Here is a 22,010-nt window from a genome sequence, read left to right as displayed (position 1 = left end):
TCTGACTGGGCTGCACAGCAGGGGGAGACAGACACAGACCACACACACACACAGGGGAAAAAGGAACAGGGAAACAAGCGGGAACCGGACCAACAGTGCCGAACCGTAACAGTGTGTCCTAATCGCGTCTGGTGTGGGTGGACAAAATCAACATGCGCGCGAGCGGTGTGGTCAGCATGTTAGAGAGGATCTCATGTTAAATACTGTTGAGTAATATGGCTACAGGTTCATCTGCCTCACCTAAAGCCTTCCTGGTGGGAAGCTGCTATAGACCACCAAGTGCTAACAGTCAGTATCTGGATAATATGTGTGAAATGCTCGATAATGTATGTGATGTCAATAGAGAGGTATATTTTCTGGGTGATTTAAATATTGACTGGCTTTCATCAGGCTGCCCACTCAAGACAAAGCTTTAAACTGTAACTAGTGCTGCAACCTGGTTCAGGTTATCAGTCAACCTACCAGGGTAGTTACAAACAGCACAGGAATGCAATCATCAACATGTATTGATCACATCTTTACTAATGCTGCAGAAATTTGCTTTAAAGCAGTTTAGCCCAATCACAAGACTTGCCTACAGTCGGGAACACGTGGCAAATCTGTCAGTGAACAGCATGCATCCAAAACAGGCCTTTAGAAATATTGTTGCCTGAAATATTTCAAATACAATCACGGGAAAACAGGTTGGAAAGCAAATGGCTCCTGCTGAAAAGAGAATATTAAACTGTCTGTAGGCTACCAAATATGTAATCAACTTCTAAATAGGCCTATTGAGCGAAGAGTGTTGTTTTAGAAAGTAAAACGAGAGAGAGATAGGCTTTTGTCAGGAGCGCATTGGACATCACCGGTGATGCGCATCATTGGGGGAGTCAGTGAAACTGGAAAGCTTTTTAGGACTATCATTTCCTCCTCATAGTGTTCATATTGAACACTCAGGCCTAGGCTAATTACTGTCTGTTTGTCAGGGTCAAAGTAGCCTGTCATTTCCATCATTTGGGAGGTATTAAAGATTCTGCTAAAGTCTCCAGTCATCTAAAATGATGTAGAATGACATGAAATGCATCTATAAAAGGCTTTAAAAAAGTTTTCCCCCTTTTGTGCAATTTCTGCAAGTCCCTCTACTCTACTGCTCTATGCAAGCATGGAAAAGCAATGATAATGCAGCAATGATAATGTAGCAATGATAATGCAGCAATGATAATGCGGCAATGATAATGCAGCAATGATAATGCCTGCAATGCTTTATTGTGTGTTTTTTTTTATGCTTTCCGGTACCTCTGCGCCCCCCAGGCCACACCCCTCTCGCCTCACTTTTTGTTCTGGCACCTCCCAATTTACAAATTAAGCAACTGGAAAGCGTAATGCTGAAGTTCCCACAGAATAATGTTGTTTCTTAACGTTCTCTGGACAATTTGAGAACATGATTTCAAATAGAACCATGAGTAAACCTGTAGGAAATATTATACTGAAGTACTGAAATTCCCACCTAAGAAACATATGGTTCTCAGAATGTTATTTGCTAGCTGGGTATCCTGTGGCATGTAAACATCTTGCCAGCATGAAATAGTTCCCAATCGTTCTGATTGTGTTCTGATTGTGACGTCATGCTGTACAGGTTCTCCCAGCGTGAAACTGTTCCCAGTTCAATAATTGCCCACGCATCTCTTGATGTGGATGGCTGAGCTCATCTCTTGATGTGGATGGCTGAGCTCATCTCTCTATGTGGATGGCTGAGCTCATTTCTTTATGTGGATGGCTGAGCTCATCTCTCTATGTGGATGGCTGAGCTCATTTCTTTATGTGGATGGCTGAGCTCATCTCTTTATGTGGATGGCTGAGCTCATCTCTTTATGTGGATGGCTGAGCTCATCTCTCTATGTGGATGGCTGAGCTCATCTCTATATGTGGATGGCTGAGCTCATCGCTTTATGTGGATGGCTGAGCTCATCTCAGTTAGGGCGAGTGATGAGCTCTACAGCAGAGTCTCACAACTCCATCGCTGGTTGAAAACTGTTTTCTGCCCCTCCCAAAAGATAGAATTTGTAGATAATTGGCCCTCTTTCTGGGACTCACCCACAAACAGGACCAAGCCTGGCCTGCTGAGGCGTGACGGACTCCATCCTAGCTGGAGGGGTGCTACAGGACCAAGCCTGGCCTGCTGAGGAGTGATGGACTCCATCCTAGCTGGAGGGGTGCTACAGGACCAAGCCTGGCCTGCTGAGGAGTGATGGACTCCATCCTAGCTGGAGGGGTGCTACAGGACCAAGCCTGGCCTGCTGAGGAGTGACGGACTCCATCCTAGCTGGAGGGGTGCTACAGGACCAAGCCTGGCCTGCTGAGGAGTGATGGACTCCATCCTAGCTGGAGGGGTGCTACAGGACCAAGCCTGGCCTGCTGAGGAGTGATGGACTCCATCCTAGCTGGAGGGGTGCTACAGGACCAAGCCTGGCCTGCTGAGGAGTGACGGACTCCATCCTAGCTGGAGGGGTGTTACAGGACCAAGCCTGGCCTGCTGAGGAGTGACGGACTCCATCCTAGCTGGAGGGGTGCTACAGGACCAAGCCTGGCCTGCTGAGGAGTGATGGACTCCATCCTAGCTGGAGGGGTGCTACAGGACCAAGCCTGGCCTGCTGAGGAGTGATGGACTCCATCCTAGCTGGAGGGGTGCTACAGGACCAAGCCTGGCCTGCTGAGGAGTGACGGACTCCATCCTAGCTGGAGGGGTGCTACAGGACCAAGCCTGGCCTGCTGAGGAGTGATGGACTCCATCCTAGATGGAGGGGTGCTACAGGACCAAGCCTGGCCTGCTGAGGAGTGATGGACTCCATCCTAGCTGGAGGGGTGCTACAGGACCAAGCCTGGCCTGCTGAGGAGTGACGGACTCCATCCTAGCTGGAGGGGTGTTACAGGACCAAGCCTGGCCTGCTGAGGAGTGATGGACTCCATCCTAGCTGGAGGGGTGCTACAGGACCAAGCCTGGCCTGCTGAGGAGTGATGGACTCCATCCTAGCTGGAGGGGTGCTACAGGACCAAGCCTGGCCTGCTGAGGAGTGATGGACTCCATCCTAGCTGGAGGGGTGCTCTCATCTTATCTACCAACATAGACAGGGCTCTAACTCCTCTAGCTCCACAATGAGACAGGGTGCAGGCCAGGCAGCAGGCTGTTAGCCAGCCCAATGAGACAGGGTGCAGGCCAGGCAGCAGGCTGTTAGCCAGCCTGACAGCTTAGTGGAGTCTGCCACTAGCACAGTCAGTGTAGTCAGCTCAGCTTTCCACGTTGAGACCGTGTCTGTGCCTCGATCTAGGTTGAGCAAAACAAAACATGGCGGTATTCGCCTTAGCAATCTCACTGGAATAAAGACCTCCTCCATTCCTGTCATTATTGAAAGAGATTGTGATATCTCACATCTCAAAATAGGGCTACTTAATGTTAGATCCCTCACTTCCAAAGCAGTTATGGTCAATGAACTAATCACAATCTTGATGTGATTGGCCTGACTGAAACATGGCTTAAGCCTGATAATAATAATAATAATAAGCCATATAGCAGACGCTTTTATCCAAAGCGACTTACAGTCATGTGCGCATACATTTTTACGTATGGGTGGTCCCGGGGATCGAACCCACTACCCTGGCGTTACAAGCGCCATGCTCTACCAATTGAGCTACAGAGGACCACATGAATTGACTGTGTTAAACAAGGCCTCTCCTCCTGGTTCCACTAGTGACCATATCCCCCCTGCATCCCGCAAAGGCGGAGGTGTTGCTAACATTTACGATAGCAAATGTCAATTTACCCCCCAACAAATGACTGTGTTTTTGTCTTTTGAGCTTCTAGTCATGAAATCTATGCAGCTACTCAATCACTTTTTATAGCTACTGTTTACAGGCCTCCTGGGCCGTATACAGAGTTCCTCACTGAGTCCCCTGAATTCCTATTGGACCTTGTAGTCATGGCAGATAATATTCTAATTTTTGGTGACCTTAATATTCACATGGAAAAGTCCACAGACCCACTCCAAAAGGCTTTCGGAGCCATCATCGACTCAGTGGGTTTTGTCCAACATGTCTCCGGACCTACTCATTACTGTTGGATCTGACAATTAATCTTGATGGTTGTACAGTCGTCTCGTAAAATCTGTGAAGGACCCCGGCGTTACTCTGGACCCTGATCTCTCTTTTGACAAACATATCAAGAATATTTCAAGGACAGCTTTTTTTGTAACATTGCAAAAATCAGAAATGTTTTGTCAAAAAATTATGCAGAAAGCTAATTCATGCTTTTGTCACTTGTAGATTCGACTACTGCAATGTTCTACTCTCCGGCTACCCGGATAAAGCACTAAATAAACTTCAGTTAGTGCTAAACACGGCTGCTAGAATCTTGACTAGAACCAAAAAATGTGATCACATTACTCCAGTGCTAGCCTCTCTACACTGGCTTCCTGTTAAGGCTAGGGCTGATTTCAAGGTTTTACTGCTAACCTACAAAGTATTACATTGGCTTGCTCCTACCTATCTCTCCGATTTGGTCCTGCCGTACATACCTACACGTACGCTATGGTCACAAGACGCAGGCCTCCTTATTGTCCCTAGAATTTCTCAGCAAACAGCTGGAGGCAGGGCTTTCTCCTATAGAGCTCCATTTTTATGGAATGGTCCGCCTATCCATGTGAGAGATGCAGACTCATCTCTTCAGTAGCTCCTATGATTGAGTGTAGTCTGGCCCAGGGGTGCGAAGGAGAACGGAAAGGCACTGGAGCGACAAACCGCCCTTGTCTGTCTCTGCCTGGCCGGTTCCTGTCTCTCCATTGGGATTCTCTGCCTCTGACCCTGTTACGGGGGCTGAGTCACTGGCTTACTGGTGCTTTGCATGCCATCACTGACGTGATCTTCCTGTCCGGTTTGTCGAGCCCTCTGGCTCGTGCAGTGGAGGAGATCTTCATGGGCTATACTCAGCCATGTCTCAGGGTAGTAGGTTGGTGGGCTATACTCAGCCTTGTCTCAGGGTAGTAGGTTGGTGGGCTATACTCAGCCTTGTCTCAGGGTAGTAGGTTGGTGGGCTATACTCAGCCATGTCTCAGGGTAGTAGGTTGGTGGGCTATACTCAGCCTTGTCTCAGGGTAGTAGGTTGGTGGGCTATACTCAGCCATGTCTCAGGGTAGTAGGTTGGTGGGCTATACTCAGCCATGTCTCAGGGTAGTAGGTTGGTGGGCTATACTCAGCCATGTCTCAGGGTAGTAGGTTGGTGGGCTATACTCAGCCATGTCTCAGGGTAGTAGGTTGGTGGGCTATACTCAGCCATGTCTCAGGGTAGTAGGTTGGTGGGCTATACTCAGCCATGTCTCAGGGTAGTAGGTTGGTGGGCTATACTCAGCCTTGTCTCAGGGTAGTAGGTTGGTGGGCTATACTCAGCCATGTCTCAGGGTAGTAGGTTGGTGGGCTATACTCAGCCATGTCTCAGGGTAGTAGGTTGGTGGGCTATACTCAGCCTTGTCTCAGGGTAGTAGGTTGGTGGGCTATACTCAGCCATGTCTCAGGGTAGTAGGTTGGTGGGCTATACTCAGCCATGTCTCAGGGTAGTAGGTTGGTGGGCTATACTCAGCCATGTCTCAGGGTAGTAGGTTGGTGGGCTATACTCAGCCTGGTGTCAGGGTAGTAGGTTGGTGGGCTATACTCAGCCATGTCTCAGGGTAGTAGGTTGGTGGGCTATACTCAGCCATGTCTCAGGGTAGTAGGTTGGTGGGCTATACTCAGCCATGTCTCAGGGTAGTAGGTTGGTGGGCTATACTCAGCCATGTCTCAGGGTAGTAGGTTGGTGGGCTATACTCAGCCTGGTCTCAGGGTAGTAGGTTGGTGGGCTATACTCAGCCTGGTGTCAGGGTAGTAGGTTGGTGGACTATACTCAGCCATGTCTCAGGGTAGTAGGTTGGTGGTCTGTTGATATTCCTCTGGTGGTGTGGGGGCTGTGCTTTGGCAAAGTGGGTGGGGTTATATCCTGCCTGGTTGGCCCTGTCCGGGGGTATCGTCGGACGGGGCCACAGTGTCTCCCAACCCCTGTCTCAGCCTCCAGTATCTATGCTGCAATAGTCTATGTGCCGTGGGGCTAGAGTCAGTCTGATATATCTGGTGTTATTCTCCTGTCTTATCCGGTGTCCTGTGTGAATTTAAGTATGCTCCCTCTAATTCTCTCTCTCTCCCTCTCTCCCTCCCCTCCCGGAGGACCTGAGCCCTAGGACCATGCCTCAGGACTACCTGGCCTGATGACTCCTGGCTGTCCCCAGTCCACCTGGTCATGCTGCTGCTCCAGTTTCCACTCTTCTGCCTGCGGCTATGGAACCCTGACCTGTTCACCGGACGTGCTACCTTGTCCCAGACCTGCTGTTTTCAACTCTCTCTCTCTACCGCACCTGCTATTTCAACCTCTAAATGCCCGGCTATGGAAAGCCAAGTGACATTTACTCCTGATGTACTGACCTGTTGCAACCTCTACAACCACTGAGATTATTATTTGACCCTGCTGGTCATCTATGAACGTTTGAACATCTTGGAGAAAAATCTGGCCTTAATGGCCATGTACTGTTATAGTCGGCACAGCCAGAAGAGGACTGGCCACCCCCAGATAATGGTTCCTCTCTAGGTTTCTGCCTTTCTAGGGAGTTTTTCCTAGCCACCGTGCTTCTACATCTGCATTGCTGCTGTTTGGGGTTTTAGGCTGGGTTTCTGTATAGAATTTTGTGACATCTGCTGATGTAAAAAGGGCTTTGAAATTAAATTTGATTGTGGATGGCTGAGCTCATCTCTTGATGTGGATGGCTGAGCTCATCTCTTGATGTGGATGGCTGAGCTCATCTCTTTATGTGGATGGCTGAGCTCATCTCTTGATGTGGATGGGTGAGCTCATCTCTTTATGTGGATGGCTGAGCTCATCTCTTTATGTGGATGGCTGAGCTCATCTCTTTATGTGGATGGCTGAGCTCATCTCTTGATGTGGATGGCTGAGCTCATCTCTTGATGTGGATGGCTGAGATCATCTCTTTATGTGGATGGCTGAGCTCATCTCTTTATGTGGATGGCTGAGCTCATCTCTATATGTGGATGGCTGAGCTCATGCAGATGTTTCTCCCTCGATCTCAAACGGTTCTGTAGGCACGCGCTTTTTTTCACACATCTGGCTATCAGTGGTGGCCAGGAGTATTGACACTGACCAATCAGAAGCTTGTTGAGGCATGAGGTCAGCATATACAGTACCAGTCAAAAGTTTGGACATGTCTACTCATTCAAGGGTTCTTCTTTATTTTTTACTATTTTCTACATTTTAGAATAATAGTGAAGACATCAAAACTATGAAATAACACATGTGGAATCATGTAGTAACCAAAAAAGTGTTAAACAAATCAAAATACATTTTAAATGTTCGATTCTTCAAAGTAGCCACCCTTTGCCTTGATGACAGCTTTGTACACTCTTGGCATTCTCTCAACCAGCTTCATGAGGTAGTCACCTGGCACGCATTTCAATGAACAGGTGTGCCTTTTTTAAAAGTTAATTTGTGGAATTTCTTTCCTTCTTAATGCGTTTGAGCCAATCAGTTGTGTTGTGACAAGGTAGGGGTGGTATACAGAAGATAGCCCTATTTGGTAAAAGACCAAGTCCATATTATGGCAAGAACAGCTCAAATAAGCAAAGAGGAACATTTCAAGAACTTTGAAAGTTTCTTCAAGTGCAGTCGCAAAAACCATCAAGTGCTATGATGAAACTGGCTTTCATGAGGACCGCCACAGGAAAGGAAGACCCAGAGTTACCTCTGCTGCAGAGGATAAGTTCATTAAAGTTACCAGCCTCAGAAATTGCAGCCCAAATAAATGCTTCACAGAGTTCAAGTAACAGACACATCTCAACATCAACTGTTCAGAGGGGACTGTGTGAATCAGGCCTTCGTGGTCGAATTGCTGCAAAGAAACCACTACTAAAGGACACCAATAATAAGAAGAGACTTGTTTGGGCCAAGAAACACGAGCAATGGACATTAGACTGGTGCAAATCTGTCCTTTGGTCTGATGAGTCCAAATTCAAGATTTTTTGTTCCAACTGCCATGTCTTTGTGAGACGCAGAGTAGATAAACGGATGATCTCCGCATGTGTGGTTCCAACCGTGAAGCATGGAGAAGGAGGTGTGATGGTGTGGGAGTGTGGGGGTGCTTTGCTGGTGACACTGTTAGTGATTTATTTAGAATTCAAGGCACAATTAACCAGCATGGCTACCACAGCATTCTGCAGCGATACGCCATCCCATCTGGTTCGCGCTTAGTGGGCATATTTTTTTTTTTCAACAGGACAATGACCCAACACACCTCCAGGCTGTGTAAGGCCTATTTGACTAAGAAGGAGAGTGATGGAGTGCTGCATCAGATGACCTGGCCTCCACAATCCCCCGACCTCAACCAATTGAGATGGTTTGGGATGAGTTGGACCGCAGAGTGAAGGAAAAGCAGCCAACAAGTGCTCAGCATACGTGGGAACTCCTTCAAGACTGTTGGAAAAGCATTGCAGGTGAAGCTGGTTGAGAGAATGCCAAGAGTGTGCAAAGCTGTCATCAAGGCAAAGGGTGGCTATTTGAAATATATTTTGATTTGTTTAACACTTTTTTGGTTACTACATGATTCCATATGTGTTATTTCATTGTATTGATGTCTTCACTATTATTCTACCATGTAGAAAATAGTAAAAATAAATAAAAACCCTTGAATGAGTAGGTGTGTCCAAACCTGACTGGTACTGTAAATACCCGGACACGCCAAAGTATATGAGGAGAGATTCTTTGCGATTGCAAAGACTTGGGTGCTACGTTTTCGATTGACAGTGCATACAGTATATTAGTTAGTTAGTTAGCTAGCTGTACAAACAAGTTAAAACTGCTCACCTCTCAACCAGTTTACAGCTAATTATGCTAGTTAGCTAGCTGTACAAACAAGTTAAAACTGCTCACCTCTCAACCAGTTTACAGCTAATTATGCTAGTTAGCTAGCTGTACAAACAAGTTAAAACTGCTCACCTCTCAACCAGTTTACAGCTAATTATGCTAGTTAGCTAGCTGTACAAACAAGTTAAAACTGCTCACCTCTCAACCAGTTTACAGCTAATTATGCTAGTTAGCTAGCTGTACAAACAAGTTAAAACTGCTCACCTCTCAACCAGTTTACAGCTAATTATGCTAGTTAGCTAGCTAAATCAAGGGCGAGGGGGTGTAAGAGAAGCTCAGCCATCCACACAGACGCAATTATTGGCTGGGAACATTTTTACAACATGATGTCACAATCAGAACGATTGGGAAGTATTTCACGCTGGGAATATTTTTACATGACACGCTGCACCATTCCCAGAACGTTGTGGGAAGGTTGTATGCAACAACAACAACAACAACATGCGTCAACCACGCTCTGACCAAACCCTAAGAAACAGAAGAGAGAGACAGACTGAGCAGCCAGTGAAGAACAAACACCACTTGAAATACAACCCATTATGTTGATGTATTTTCCCTGTTGTACTTTAACTATTTGCATATCATTACAACCCTTTATATAGTCATAATATGACATCTGAAATGTCTCTATTATTTTGGAACTTCACTTTGTATTGTTTATTTCACTTTTGTTTATCCATTTCATTAGCTTTGGCAATATTAACATATGTTTCCCATGCCAATAAAGCCCCCTTAATTGAAGAGAGAGAGAGAGAGAGAGAGAGAGAGAGAGAGAGAGAGAGAGAGAGAGAGAGAGAGAGAGAGAGAGAGAGAGAGAGAGAGAGAGAGAGAGAGAGAGAGAGAGAGAGAGAGAGAGAGAGAGAGAGAGAGAGAGAGAGAGAGAGAGAGAGAGAGACTTATGGCAACCTCAGGACAAGTGTTGAAGTTATGAGTGGTTGTTATGGAAACTGGCAATGAAGGGAATTTTAGGGAATCCTTCACCCCTCCCCACTGTATACAGAAAATGTGTTTGCGTGTGGATGTGTGTGTGTGTGTGAGTGTGTGTGTGTGTGTGAGTGTGTGAGTGAGTGTGTGTGTGTGTGTGTGTGTGTGTGTGTGTGTGTGTGTGTGTGTGTGTGTGTGTGTGTGTGTGTGTGTGTGTGTGTGTGAGTGTGTGTGTGAGTGTGTGTGAGTGTGTGTGTGTGATAGTGCTAGTGCTAGTGTGGGGGCGTGTAGGCGCTTTTAGAAAGAGCGCCTCATCTACATTCCGTCTGTTACCATAGTAACGCCACACTCACCAGAACGCTTATCACTGTCCTCCCTTAAAGAACCAATCAAAAACGCTCATCACTGTCCCCCTCCCCTAAAGAACCAATCAAAACACTCATCACTGTCCTTCCCTAAAGAAGCAATCAAAACGCTCATCACTGCCCCCCTTAGTTAGGGTTAGGGTTAGGGTTAGGTAGGTTTAGGGTTAGTTAGGGTTCGGTAGGTTTATGGTTAGGGTTAGGGTTAGGGAGTATATGGACCAGTTGGTTAGAGAATAATACACCATCAGGACGTTGTAGTCACCTCTGGTCTGGGAGTCCCATCAAAATGATCCTGCTGGTTCCACTTGTCACCAAAATGGTCTATACTGGTCTGTAGTGGTCTGTGGTAGTCATGTACTGGTATGTACTGGTCTGTAGTAGTAATGTGCTGGTCTGTAGTAGTCATGTACTGGTCTGTAGTAGTCCTGTACTGGTCTGTAGTAGTCCTGTACTGGTCTGTAGTAGTCTTGTACTGGTCTGTAGTAGTCTTGTACAGGTCTGTAGTAGTCCTATACTGGTCTGTAGTAGTCCTGTGCTGGTCTGTACTGGTCTGTAGTAGTCCTGTACTGGTCTTTAGTAGTCCTGTGCTGGACTGTACTGGTCTGTAGTAGTCCTGTACTGGTCTGTAGTAGTCCTGTGCTGGTTTGTACTGGTCTGTAGTAGTCCTGTACTGGTCTTTAGTAGTCCTGTGCTGGTCTGTAGTAGTCCTGTGCTGGTCTGTACTGGTCTGTAGTAGTCCTGTACTGGTCTGTAGTAGTCCTGTACTGGTCTTTAGTAGTCCTGTGCTGGTCTGTACTGGTCTGTAGTAGTCCTGTGCTGGTCTGTAGTAGTCCTGTGCTGGACTGTACTGGTCTGTAGTAGTCCTGTGCTGGTCTGTAGTAGTCCTGTGCTGGTCTGTACTGGTCTGTAGTAGTCCTGTGCTGATCTGTAGTAGTCCTGTGCTGGTCTGTACTGGTCTGTAGTAGTCCTGTACTGGTCTTTAGTAGTCCTGTGCTGGTCTGTACTGGTCTGTAGTAGTCCTGTACTGGTCTTTAGTAGTCCTGTGCTGGTCTCTACTGGTCTGTAGTAGTCCTGTGCTGGTCTGTAGTAGTCCTGTACTGGTCTGTAGTAGTCCTGTGCTGGTCTGTAGTAGTCCTGTGCTGGTCTGTAGTAGTCCTGTGCTGGTCTGTACTGGTCTGTAGTAGTCCTGTGCTGGTCTGTAATAATCCTGTGCTGGTCTGTACTGGTCTGTAGTAGTCCTGTGCTGGTCTGTAGTAGTCCTGTGCTGGTCTGTACTGGTCTGTAGTAGTCCTGTGCTGGTCTGTAGTAGTCCTGTGCTGGTCTGTACTGGTCTGTAGTAGTCCTGTGCTGGTCTGTAGTAGTCCTGTGCTGGTCTGTAGTAGTCCTGTGCTGGTCTGTACTGGTCTGTAGTAGTCCTGTGCTGGTCTGTAGTAGTCCTGTACTGGTCTGTAGTAGTCCTGTGCTGGTCTGTAGTAGTCCTGTGCTGGTCTGTAGTAGTCCTGTGCTGGTCTGTAGTAGTCCTGTGCTGGTCTGTAGTAGTCCTGTGCTGGTCTGTAGTAGTCCTGTGCTGGTCTGTAGTAGTCCTGTGCTGGTCTGTAATAATCCTGTGCTGGTCTGTAGTAGTCCTGTGCTGGTCTGTAATAATCCTGTGCTGGTCTGTCCTGCTATAGTGTGTGTCGGGCTCTGCAGTGTCTGTAATAATCCTGTGCTGGTCTGTCCTGCTATAGTGTGTGTCGGGCTCTGCAGTGTCTTGGTTCCTCTCTTGTCTTTCTGAAGGGAAACCAGAGGAGGGAGGAGTGGGAAGGAACAGACTCCCCCTCATTTCCTCCTTAACCACCAGTAGGACGGCTCCAGCCCCTCACATCCGACTAATAAGAAGGCTAACAATATTGGTCCTCAGTGATAGGTTGGTACTCAGTGACCACACCAATAGCGAGTGACATGGTGACATCCAGAACTCATTTTAAAGCTCACTGATTGGTTAATGGCAGCTCTACAACCCTAAACCCTAACCACAACCCTAACCCCTGAACACAACCCTAAACCCTGAACACAACCCTAAACCCTGACCACAAACCTAACCACAACCCTAAACCCTGACCACAAACCTAACCACAACCCTAAACCCTGACCACAAACCTAACCACAACCCTAAACCCTGAACACAACCCTAAACCTTGACCACAAACCTAACCACAACCCTAAACCCTGACCACAAACCTAACCACAACCCTAAACCCTGACCACAAACCTGACCACAAACCTAACCACAACCCTAAACCCTGACCACAAACCTAACCACAACCCTAAACCCTGACCACAAACCTAACCACAACCCTAAACCCTGACCACAAACCTGACCACAAACCTAACCACAACCCTAAACCCTGACCACAACCCTAACCCCTGAACACAACCCTAAACCCTAACCACAACCCTAAACCCTGACCACAAACCTAACCACAACCCTAAACCCTGACCACAAACCTAACCCCTGAACACAACCCTAAACCCTAACCACAACCCTAAACCCTGACCACAAACCTAACCACAACCCTAAACCCTGACCACAAACCTAACCACAACCCTAAACCCTGACCACAAACCTAACCACAACCCTAAACCCTGACCACAAACCTAACCCCTGAACACAACCCTAAACCCTAACCACAACCCTAAACCCTGACCACAACCCTAACCCCTGAACACAACCCTAAACCCTAACCACAACCCTAAACCCTGACCACAAACCTAACCCCAATCCTAAACCCTAACCCAAACCTAACCCCAATCCTAAACCCTGACCACAAACCTAACCCCAATCCTAAACCCTAACCCAAACCTAACCCCAACCCTAAACCCTAACCACAACCCTAAACCCTGACCACAAACCTAACCCCAATCCTAAACCCTGACCACAAACCTCAACCCTAAACCCTAACCCAAACCTAACCCCAACCCTAAACCCTAACCCAAACCTAACCCCAATCCTAAACCCTGACGCCAACACATCCCTTTCCATATTTTGTATCTTTCCTCTCCATCCTACCATACCCTACTGTCTTCCTCTCCTCCCTCTCCTCCTGTCCTAGAAGTTTCCTATTAGCTCACACTTCCTGTTTCCTGTCTGTGTTCCCGTGGAGACGGATGTTTGGCAGGAAGAACCGGAAGAGCTGCAGAGCCCAGATAACACACACAAACACACACAAAGTACATTACACACAAACACACTACATTACACACAGACACACTACATTACACACAGACACACTACATTACACACAGACACACTACATTACACACAGACACACTACATTACACACAGACACACTACATTACACACAGACACACTACATTACACACAGACACACTACATTACACACAGACACACTACATTACACACAGACACACTACATTACACACAAACACACTACATTACACACAGACACACTACATTACACACAGACACACTACATTACACACAGACACACTACATTACACACAGACACACTACATTACACACAGACACACTACATTACACACAAACACACTAAACTACACACAGACACACTACATTACACACAGACACACTACATTACACAGACATCCTACTAACACATACACATTCCAACAATACATTCCTAACCCTAACCTAACCCTGGTTCCTGGCTGAACAAGCAGATTCACTGTTTAACAGCTAACCCTAACAACTGAACCAACCTACCTAACCCTAACCACTGAACCAACCTACCTAGACAACCCTAACCACTGAACCAACCTACCTAGCCCTAACCACTGAACCAACCTACCTAACCCTAACCACTGAACTAACCTACCTAGCCAACCTACCTCACCCCTGAACTAACCTACAAACCTAGACCCAACCCCTCAACGTACCTACCCACCTAGCCCTAACCCCTGAACTAACCAACCTACCTAGCCCTAACCACTGAACCAACCTACCTAGCCAACCTACCTCACCCCTGAACTAACCTACAAACCTAGACCTAACCCCTGACCTAACCTACCCACCTAGCCCTAACCCCTGAACTAACCAACCTACCTAGCCCTAACCCCTGAACTAACCTACCCATCTAGCCCTAACCCCTGAACTAACCTACCTAACTAGCCCTAACCACTGAACCAACCTACCTAGCCAACCTACCTCACCCCTGAACTAACCTACAAACCTAGACCTAACCCCTGAACTAACCAACCTACCTAGCCCTAACCCCTGAACTAACCTACCCACCTAGCCCTAACCCCTGAACTAACCAACAAACCTAGCCCTAACCCCTGAACTAACCTACCTACCTAGCCCTAACACCTGAACTAACCTACAAACCTAGACCTAACCCCTGAACTAACCAACCTACCTAGCCCTAACCCCTGAACTAACCAACCTACCTAGCCCTAACCCCTGAACTAACCTACAAACCTAGCCCTAACCCCTGAACTAACCTACAAACCTAGACCTAACCCCTGAACTAACCTACCTACCTATTTCTAACCCCTGAACTAACCTACCTAGCCCTAACACCTGAACTAACCTACCTACCTAGCCCTAACCCCTGAACTAACCTAACTAACCTAACCCCTAAACTAACTGACCTACCTAGCCCTAACCCCTGAACTAACCGACCGACCTACCTAGCCCTAACCCCTGAACTTACCTACCTAGCCCTAACCCCTGAACTAACCTACCTAGCCCTAACCATTGAACTAACCTATCTAGCCCTAAAATCCTGAACTAACCTACCTAGCCCTAACCCCTGAACTAGCCCACCTACATAGCCCTAACCCCTGAACTAGCCACCCTACCTAGCCCTAACCCCTGAACTAACCTACCTAGCCTTAACCCCTGAACTAACCTACCTAGCCCTAACCCCTAAACTCACCTACTTAGCCCTAACCCCTGAACTAACCTACCTAGCCCTAACCCCTGAACTAGCCCACCTACCTAGCCCTAACCCCTGAACTAACCTACCTAGCCCTAAACCCTAAACTCACCTACTTAGCCCTAACCCCTGAACTAACCTACCTAGCCCTAACCCCTGAACTAACCTACCTAGCCCTAACCCCTGAACTAGCCCACCTACCTAGCCCTAACCCCTAAACTCACTTACTTAGCCCTAACCCCTGAACTAACCTACCTAACCCTAACCCCTGAACTAACCTACCTAGCCCTAACCCCTGAACTAGCCCACCTACCTAGCCCTAACCCCTGAACTAGCCCACCTACCTAGCCCTAACCCCTGAACTAACCTACCTAGCCCTAACCCCTGAACTAACCTACCTAGCCCTAACCCCTGAACTAACCTACCTAGCCCTAACCCCTGAACTAACCGACCTAGCCCTAAACCCTGAACTAACATACCTAGCCCTAAACCCTGAACTAACATACCAAGCCCTAACCCCTAAACTCACCTACCTAGCCCTAACCCCTGAACTAACCTACCTAGCCTTAACCCCTGAACTAACCTACCTAGCCCTAACCCCTGAACTAACCTACCTAGCCCTAACCCCTGAACTAACCTACCTAGCCCTAACCCCTGAACTAACCTACCTAGCCTTAACCCCTGAACTAACCTACCTAGCCCTAACCCCTGAACTAACCTACCTAGCCCTAACCCCTGAACTAACCTACCTAGCCCTACCCCCTGAACTAGCCCACCTACCTAGCCTTAACCCCTGAACTAACCTACCTAGCCCTAACCCCTGAACTAACCTACCTAGCCCTAACCCCTGAACTAACCTACCTAGCCCTAACCCCTAAACTAACCTACCTAGCCCTAACCCCTGAACTAACCTACCTAACCCTAACCCCTGAACTAACCTACCTAGCCCTAACCCCTGAACTAACCTACCTAACCCTAACCCCTGAACTAAACTACCTAGCCCTAACCCCTGAACTAACCTACCTAGCCCTAACCCCTAAACTAACCTACCTAGCCCTAACCCCTGAACTAACCTACCTAACCCTAACCCCTAAACTAACCTACCTAGCCCTAACCCCTGAACTAACCTACCTAGCCCTAACCCCTGACATCAGTGCTTCAAGGTGATGGTCTGAATGAGTTTTCTGGCCATACTGATAGTCAGAACTAACCCTAACCCTTTCCCTACCATATATACATACAAGACTTGAAGAACGTTCCCTACGTTAAATGCAGGACTAGAGGAACCTTCCCTAGCATGCATACAGGACAAGAGGAACCTTCCCTACCATACATACAGGACTAGAGGAACCTTCCCTACCATACATACAGGACTAGAGGAACCTTCCCTACCATACATACAGGACTAGAGGAACCTTCCCTAGCATGCATACAGGACAAGAGGAACCTTCCCTACCATACATACAGGACTAGAGGAACCTTCCCTACCATACATACAGGACTAGAGGAACCTTCCCTACCATACATACAGGACTAGAGGAACCTTCCCTACCATACATACAGGACTAGAGGAACCTTCCCTTCCATACAATTCAGGACTAGAGGAACCTTCCCTACCATACATACAGGACTAGAGGAATCTTCCCTACCATACATACAGGACTAGAGGAACCTTCCCTACCATACATACAGGACTAGAGGAACCTTCCCTTCCATACATTCAGGACTAGAGGAACCTTCCCTACCATACATACAGGACTAGAGGAATTTTCCCTACCATACATACAGGACTAGAGGAATTTTCCCTACCATACATTCAGGACTAAAGGAACCTTCCCTACCATACATACAGGACTAGAGGAACCTTCCCTACCATACATACAGGACTAGAGGAACCTTCCCTACCATACATACAGGACTAAAGGAACCTTCCCTACCATACATACAGGACTAAAGGAACCTTCCCTACCATACATACAGGACTAAAGGAACCTTCCCTACCATACATTCAGGACTAGAGGAACCTTCCCTACCATACATTCAGGACTAAAGGAACCTTCCCTACCATACATTCAGGACTAGAGGAACCTTCCCTACCATACATACAGGACTAGAGGAACCTTCCCTACCATACATACAGGACTAGAGGAACCTTCCCTACCATACATACAGGACTAGAGGAACCTTCCCTACCATACATACAGGACTAGAGGAACCTTCCCTACCATACATAAAGGACTAGAGGAACCTTCCCTACCATACATTCAGGACTAAAGGAACCTTCCCTACCATACATACAGGACTAGAGAAACCTTCCCTACCATACATACAGGACTAGAGGAACCTTCCCTACCATACATACAGGACTAGAGGAATCTTCCCTACCATACATACAGGACTAGAGGAACCTTCCCTACCTTACAGGACTAGAGGAACCTTCCCTACCATACATACAGGACTAAAGGAACCTTCCCTACCATACATACAGGACTACCATACCAACATAGATAGGGCTCTAACTCCTCTAGCCCCACAGTGAAATAGGGTGCAGGCCAGGCAGCAGGCTGTTAGCCAACCTGCCAGCTTAGTGGAGTCTGCCAATAGCACAGTCAGTGTAGTCAGCTCAGCCATACCCATTGAGACTGTGTCTGTGCCTCGACCTAGGTTGGGCAAAACTAAACATGGCGGTGTTCACCCTAGCAATCTTATTAGGATAAAGACCTCCTCCATTCCTGCCATTATTGAAAGAGATCGTGATACCTCACATCTCAAAATAGGGTTACTTAATGTTAGATCCCTCACTTCAAAGGCAGTCATAGTCAATGAACTAATCACTGATCATAATCTCGATGTGATTGGCCTGACTGAAACATGGCTTAAGCCTGATGAATTTGCTGTGTTAAATGAGGCCTCACCTCCTGGTTACACTAGTGACCATATTCCCCGTGCATCCCGCAAAGGCGGAGGTGTTGCTAACATTTACGATAGCAAATTTCAATTTACAAAAAAAAAATGGCGTTTTCATCTTTTGAGCTTCTAGTCATGAAATCTATGCAGCCTACTCAATCACTTTTTATAGCTACTGTTTACAGGCCTCCTGGGCCATATACAGCGTTCCTCTCTGAGTTTCCTGAATTCCTATCAGACCTTGTAGTCATAGCAGATCATATTCTAATTTTTGGTGATTTTAATATTCACATGGAGAAGTCCACAGACCCACTCCAAAAGTCTTTCGGAGCCATTATCGACTCAGTGGGTTTTGTCCAACATGTCTCTGGACCTACTCACTGCCACAGTCATACTCTGGACCTAGTTTTGTCCCATGGAATAAATGTTGTAGATCTTAATGTTTTTCCACAAAATCCTGGACTATCGGACCACCATTTTATTACATTTGCAATCGCAACAAATAATCTGCTCAGACCCCAACCAAGGAGCATCAAAAGTCGTGCTATAAATTCTCAAACAACACAAAAATTCATTGATGCCCTTCCAGACTCCTTCTGCCTACCCAAGGACGTCAGAGGACAAAAATCAGTTAACCACTTAACTGAGGAACTCAATTTAACCTTGCGCAATACCCTAGATGCAGTTGCACCCCTAAAAACGAAAAAACATTTGTCATAAGAAACTAGCTCCCTGGTATACAGAAAATACCCGGAGCTTTGAAGCAAGCTTCCAGGAAATTGGAACGGAAATGGCGCCACACCAAACTGTAAGTCTTCCGACTAGCTTGGAAAGACAGTACCGTGCAGTACCGAAGAGCCCTCACTGCTGCTCGATCATCCTACTTTTCCAACTTAATTGAGGAAAATAAGAACAATCCAAAATTTCTTTTTGATACTGTTGCAAAGCTAACTAAAAAGCAGCATTCCCCAAGAGAGGATGGCTTTCACTTCAGCAGTGATAAATTCATGAACTTCTTTGAGGAAAAGATCATGACCATTAGAAAGCAAATTACGGACTCCTCTTTGAATCTGCGTATTCCTCCAGGGCTTAGCTGTCCTGGATCTGCACAGATTCTGCGAGGGCCTGGGATCGGGAGAGACACTTAAGTGTTTTAGTACTATATCTCTTGACACAATGATGAAAATAATCATGGCCTCTAAACCTTCAAGCTGCATACTGGATCCTATTCCTACTAAACTGCTGAAGGAGCTGCTTCCTGTGCTTGGCCCTCCTATGTTGAACATAATAAACAGCTCTCTATCCACCGGATGTGTACCAAACTCACTAAAAGTGGCAGTGATAAAGCCTCTCTTGAAAAAGCCAAACCTTGACCCGGAAAATATAAAAAACTATCGGCCTATATCGAATCTTCCATTCCTCTCAAAAATTTTAGAAAAAGCTGTTGCGCAGCAACTCACTGCCTTTCTGAAGACAAACAATGTATACGAAATGCTTCAGTCTGGTTTTAGACCCCATCATAGCACTGAGACTGCACTTGTGAAGGTGGTAAATGACCTTTTAATGGCGTCAGACCGAGGCTCTGCATCTGTCCTCGTGCTACTAGACCTTAGTGCTGCCTTTGACACCATCGATCACCACATTCTTTTGGAGAGACTGGAAATCCAAATTGGTCTACACGGACAAGTTCTGGCCTGGTTTAGATCCTACCTGTCGGAAAGATATCAGTTTGTCTCTGTGAATGGTCTGTCCTCCGACAAATCAACTGTACATTTCGGGTGTTCCTCAAGGTTCCGTTTTAGGACCACTATTGTTTTCACTATATATTTTACCTCTTGGGGATGTTATTCGAAAACATAATGTTAACTTTCACTGCTATGCGGATGACACACAGCTGTACATTTCAATGAAACATGGTGAAGCCCCAAAATTGCCCTCGCTAGAAGCCTGTGTTTCAGACATAAGGGAAGTGGATGGCTGAAAACTTTTTACTTTTAAACTCGGACAAAACAGAGATGCTTGTTCTAGGTCCCAAGAAACAAAGAGATCTTCTGTTAAATCTGACAATTCATCTAGATGGTTGTAAAGTCGTCTCAAATAAAACTGTGAAGGACCTCGGTGTTACTCTTGACCCTGATCTCTCTTTTGACGAACATATCAAGACTGTTTCAAGGACAGCTTTTTTCCATCTACGTAACATTGCAAAATCAGAAATTTTCTGTCCAAAAATGATGCAGAAAAATTAATCCATGCATTTGTTACTTCTAGGTTAGACTACTGCAATGCTCTATTTTCCGGCTACCCGGATAAAGCACTAAATAAACTTCAGTTAGTGCTAAATACGGCTGCTAGAATCCTGACTAGAACCAAGAAATTTGATCATATTACTCCAGTGCTAGCTTCCCTACACTGGCTTCCTGTTAAGGCAAGGGCTGATTTCAAGGTTTTACTGTTAACCTATAAAGCATTACATGGGCTTGCTCCTACCTATCTTTCCGAGTTGGTCCTGCCGTACATACCAATACGTACGCTACGGTCACAAGACGCAGGCCTCCTAATTGTCCCTAGAATTTCTAAGCAAACAGCGGGAGGCAGGGCTTTCTCCTATAGATCTCCATTTTTATGGAACAGTCTGCCCTACCCATGTGAGAGACGCAGACTCGGTCTCAACCTTTAAGTCTTTACTGAAGACTTATCTCTTCAGTAGGTCATATGATTGAGTGTAGTCTGGCCCAGGAGTGTGAAGGTGAACGGAAAGGCTGGAGCAACGAACAGCCCTTGCTGTCTCTGCCGGGCCGGTTCCCCTCTCCACTGGGGTTCTCTGCCTCTAACCCTGTTGCAGGGGCTGAGTCACTGGCTTGCTGGTGCTCTTTCATGCCGTCCCTGGGAGGGGTGCGTCACTTGAGTGGGTTGAGTTACTGACGTGATCTTCCTGTCTGGGTTGGCGCCCCCCTTGGTTTGTGCTGTGGTGGAGACCTCTGTGGGCTATACTCGGCCTTGTCTCAGGATTGTAAGTTGGTGGTTGGGGATATCCCTCTAGTGGTGCGGGGGCTGTGCTTTGGCGGAGTGGGTGGGGTTATATCCTTCCTGTTTGGCCCTGTCCGGGGTTTCTTCGGATGGGGCCACAGTGTCTCCGGACCGCTCCTGTCTCAGCCTCCAGTATTTATGCTGCAGTAGTTTATGTGTCGGGGGGCTGGGGTTAGTTGGTTATACCTGGAGTACTTCTCCTGTCTTATCCAGTGTCCTGTGTGAATTTAAGTATGCTCTCTCTAATTCTCTCGTTCTCTCTTTCTCTCTGAGAACCTGAGCCCTAGGACCATACGTCAGGACTACCGGGCATGATGACACCTTGCTGTCCCCAGTCCGCCTGGCCTTGCTGCTATTCCAGTTTCAACTGTTCTGCCTGCGGCTACGAAACCCCCTACCTGTCCCAGACCTGCTGTTTTCAACTCTTTAATGATCGGCTATGAAAAGCCAACTGAGAGACCTGAGCCCTAGGACCATACGTCGGGACTACCGGCCGTGGTGACTCCTTGCTGTCCCCAGTCCGCCTGGCCTTGCTGCTATTCCAGTTTCAACTGTTCTGCCTGCGGTTATGGAACCCCTACCTGTCCCAGACCTGCTGTTTTCAACTCTTAATGATCGGCTATGAAAAGCCAACTGAGATTTATTCCTGATTATTATTTGACCATGCTTGTCACTTATGAACATTTTTGAACATCTTGGCATGGTTCTGTTATAATCTCCACCCGGCACAGCCAGAAGAGGACTGGCCACCCCTCATAGCCTGGTTCCTCTCTAGGTTTCTTCCTAGGCTTTCGCCTTTCTAGGGAGTTTTTCCTAGCCACCGTGCTTCTACACCTGCATTACTAGCTGTTTGGGGTTTTAGGCTGGGTTTCTGTACAGCACTTCGAGATATTAGCTGATGTAAGA

At 47.0% G+C, this 22,010-nt stretch overlaps 1 protein-coding gene across 1 annotated transcript in view; it reads right to left on the bottom strand.

Annotated features, from left to right (window-relative positions):
* Window positions 1-10,686, bottom strand: part of shank3b (SH3 and multiple ankyrin repeat domains 3b) — a 164,491-nt gene extending 153,805 nt beyond the window's left edge. The window contains exon 1 of the mRNA XM_045208404.1: window positions 10,535-10,686. Within this exon, the coding sequence (XP_045064339.1) occupies window positions 10,535-10,678 (144 nt within the window). The 5' untranslated portion in view covers window positions 10,679-10,686. The remainder of the gene's footprint in view (window positions 1-10,534) is intronic.
* Window positions 10,687-22,010: the final 11,324 nt, after the last annotated feature.

This window comes from Coregonus clupeaformis, chromosome 28 (assembly GCF_020615455.1).
Source record: "Coregonus clupeaformis isolate EN_2021a chromosome 28, ASM2061545v1, whole genome shotgun sequence".
Lineage (NCBI taxonomy): Eukaryota > Metazoa > Chordata > Actinopteri > Salmoniformes > Salmonidae > Coregonus > Coregonus clupeaformis.
The sequence above is the reverse complement of the archived record's forward strand: the minus strand, read 5'-3'. Positions and strand labels throughout refer to the sequence as shown.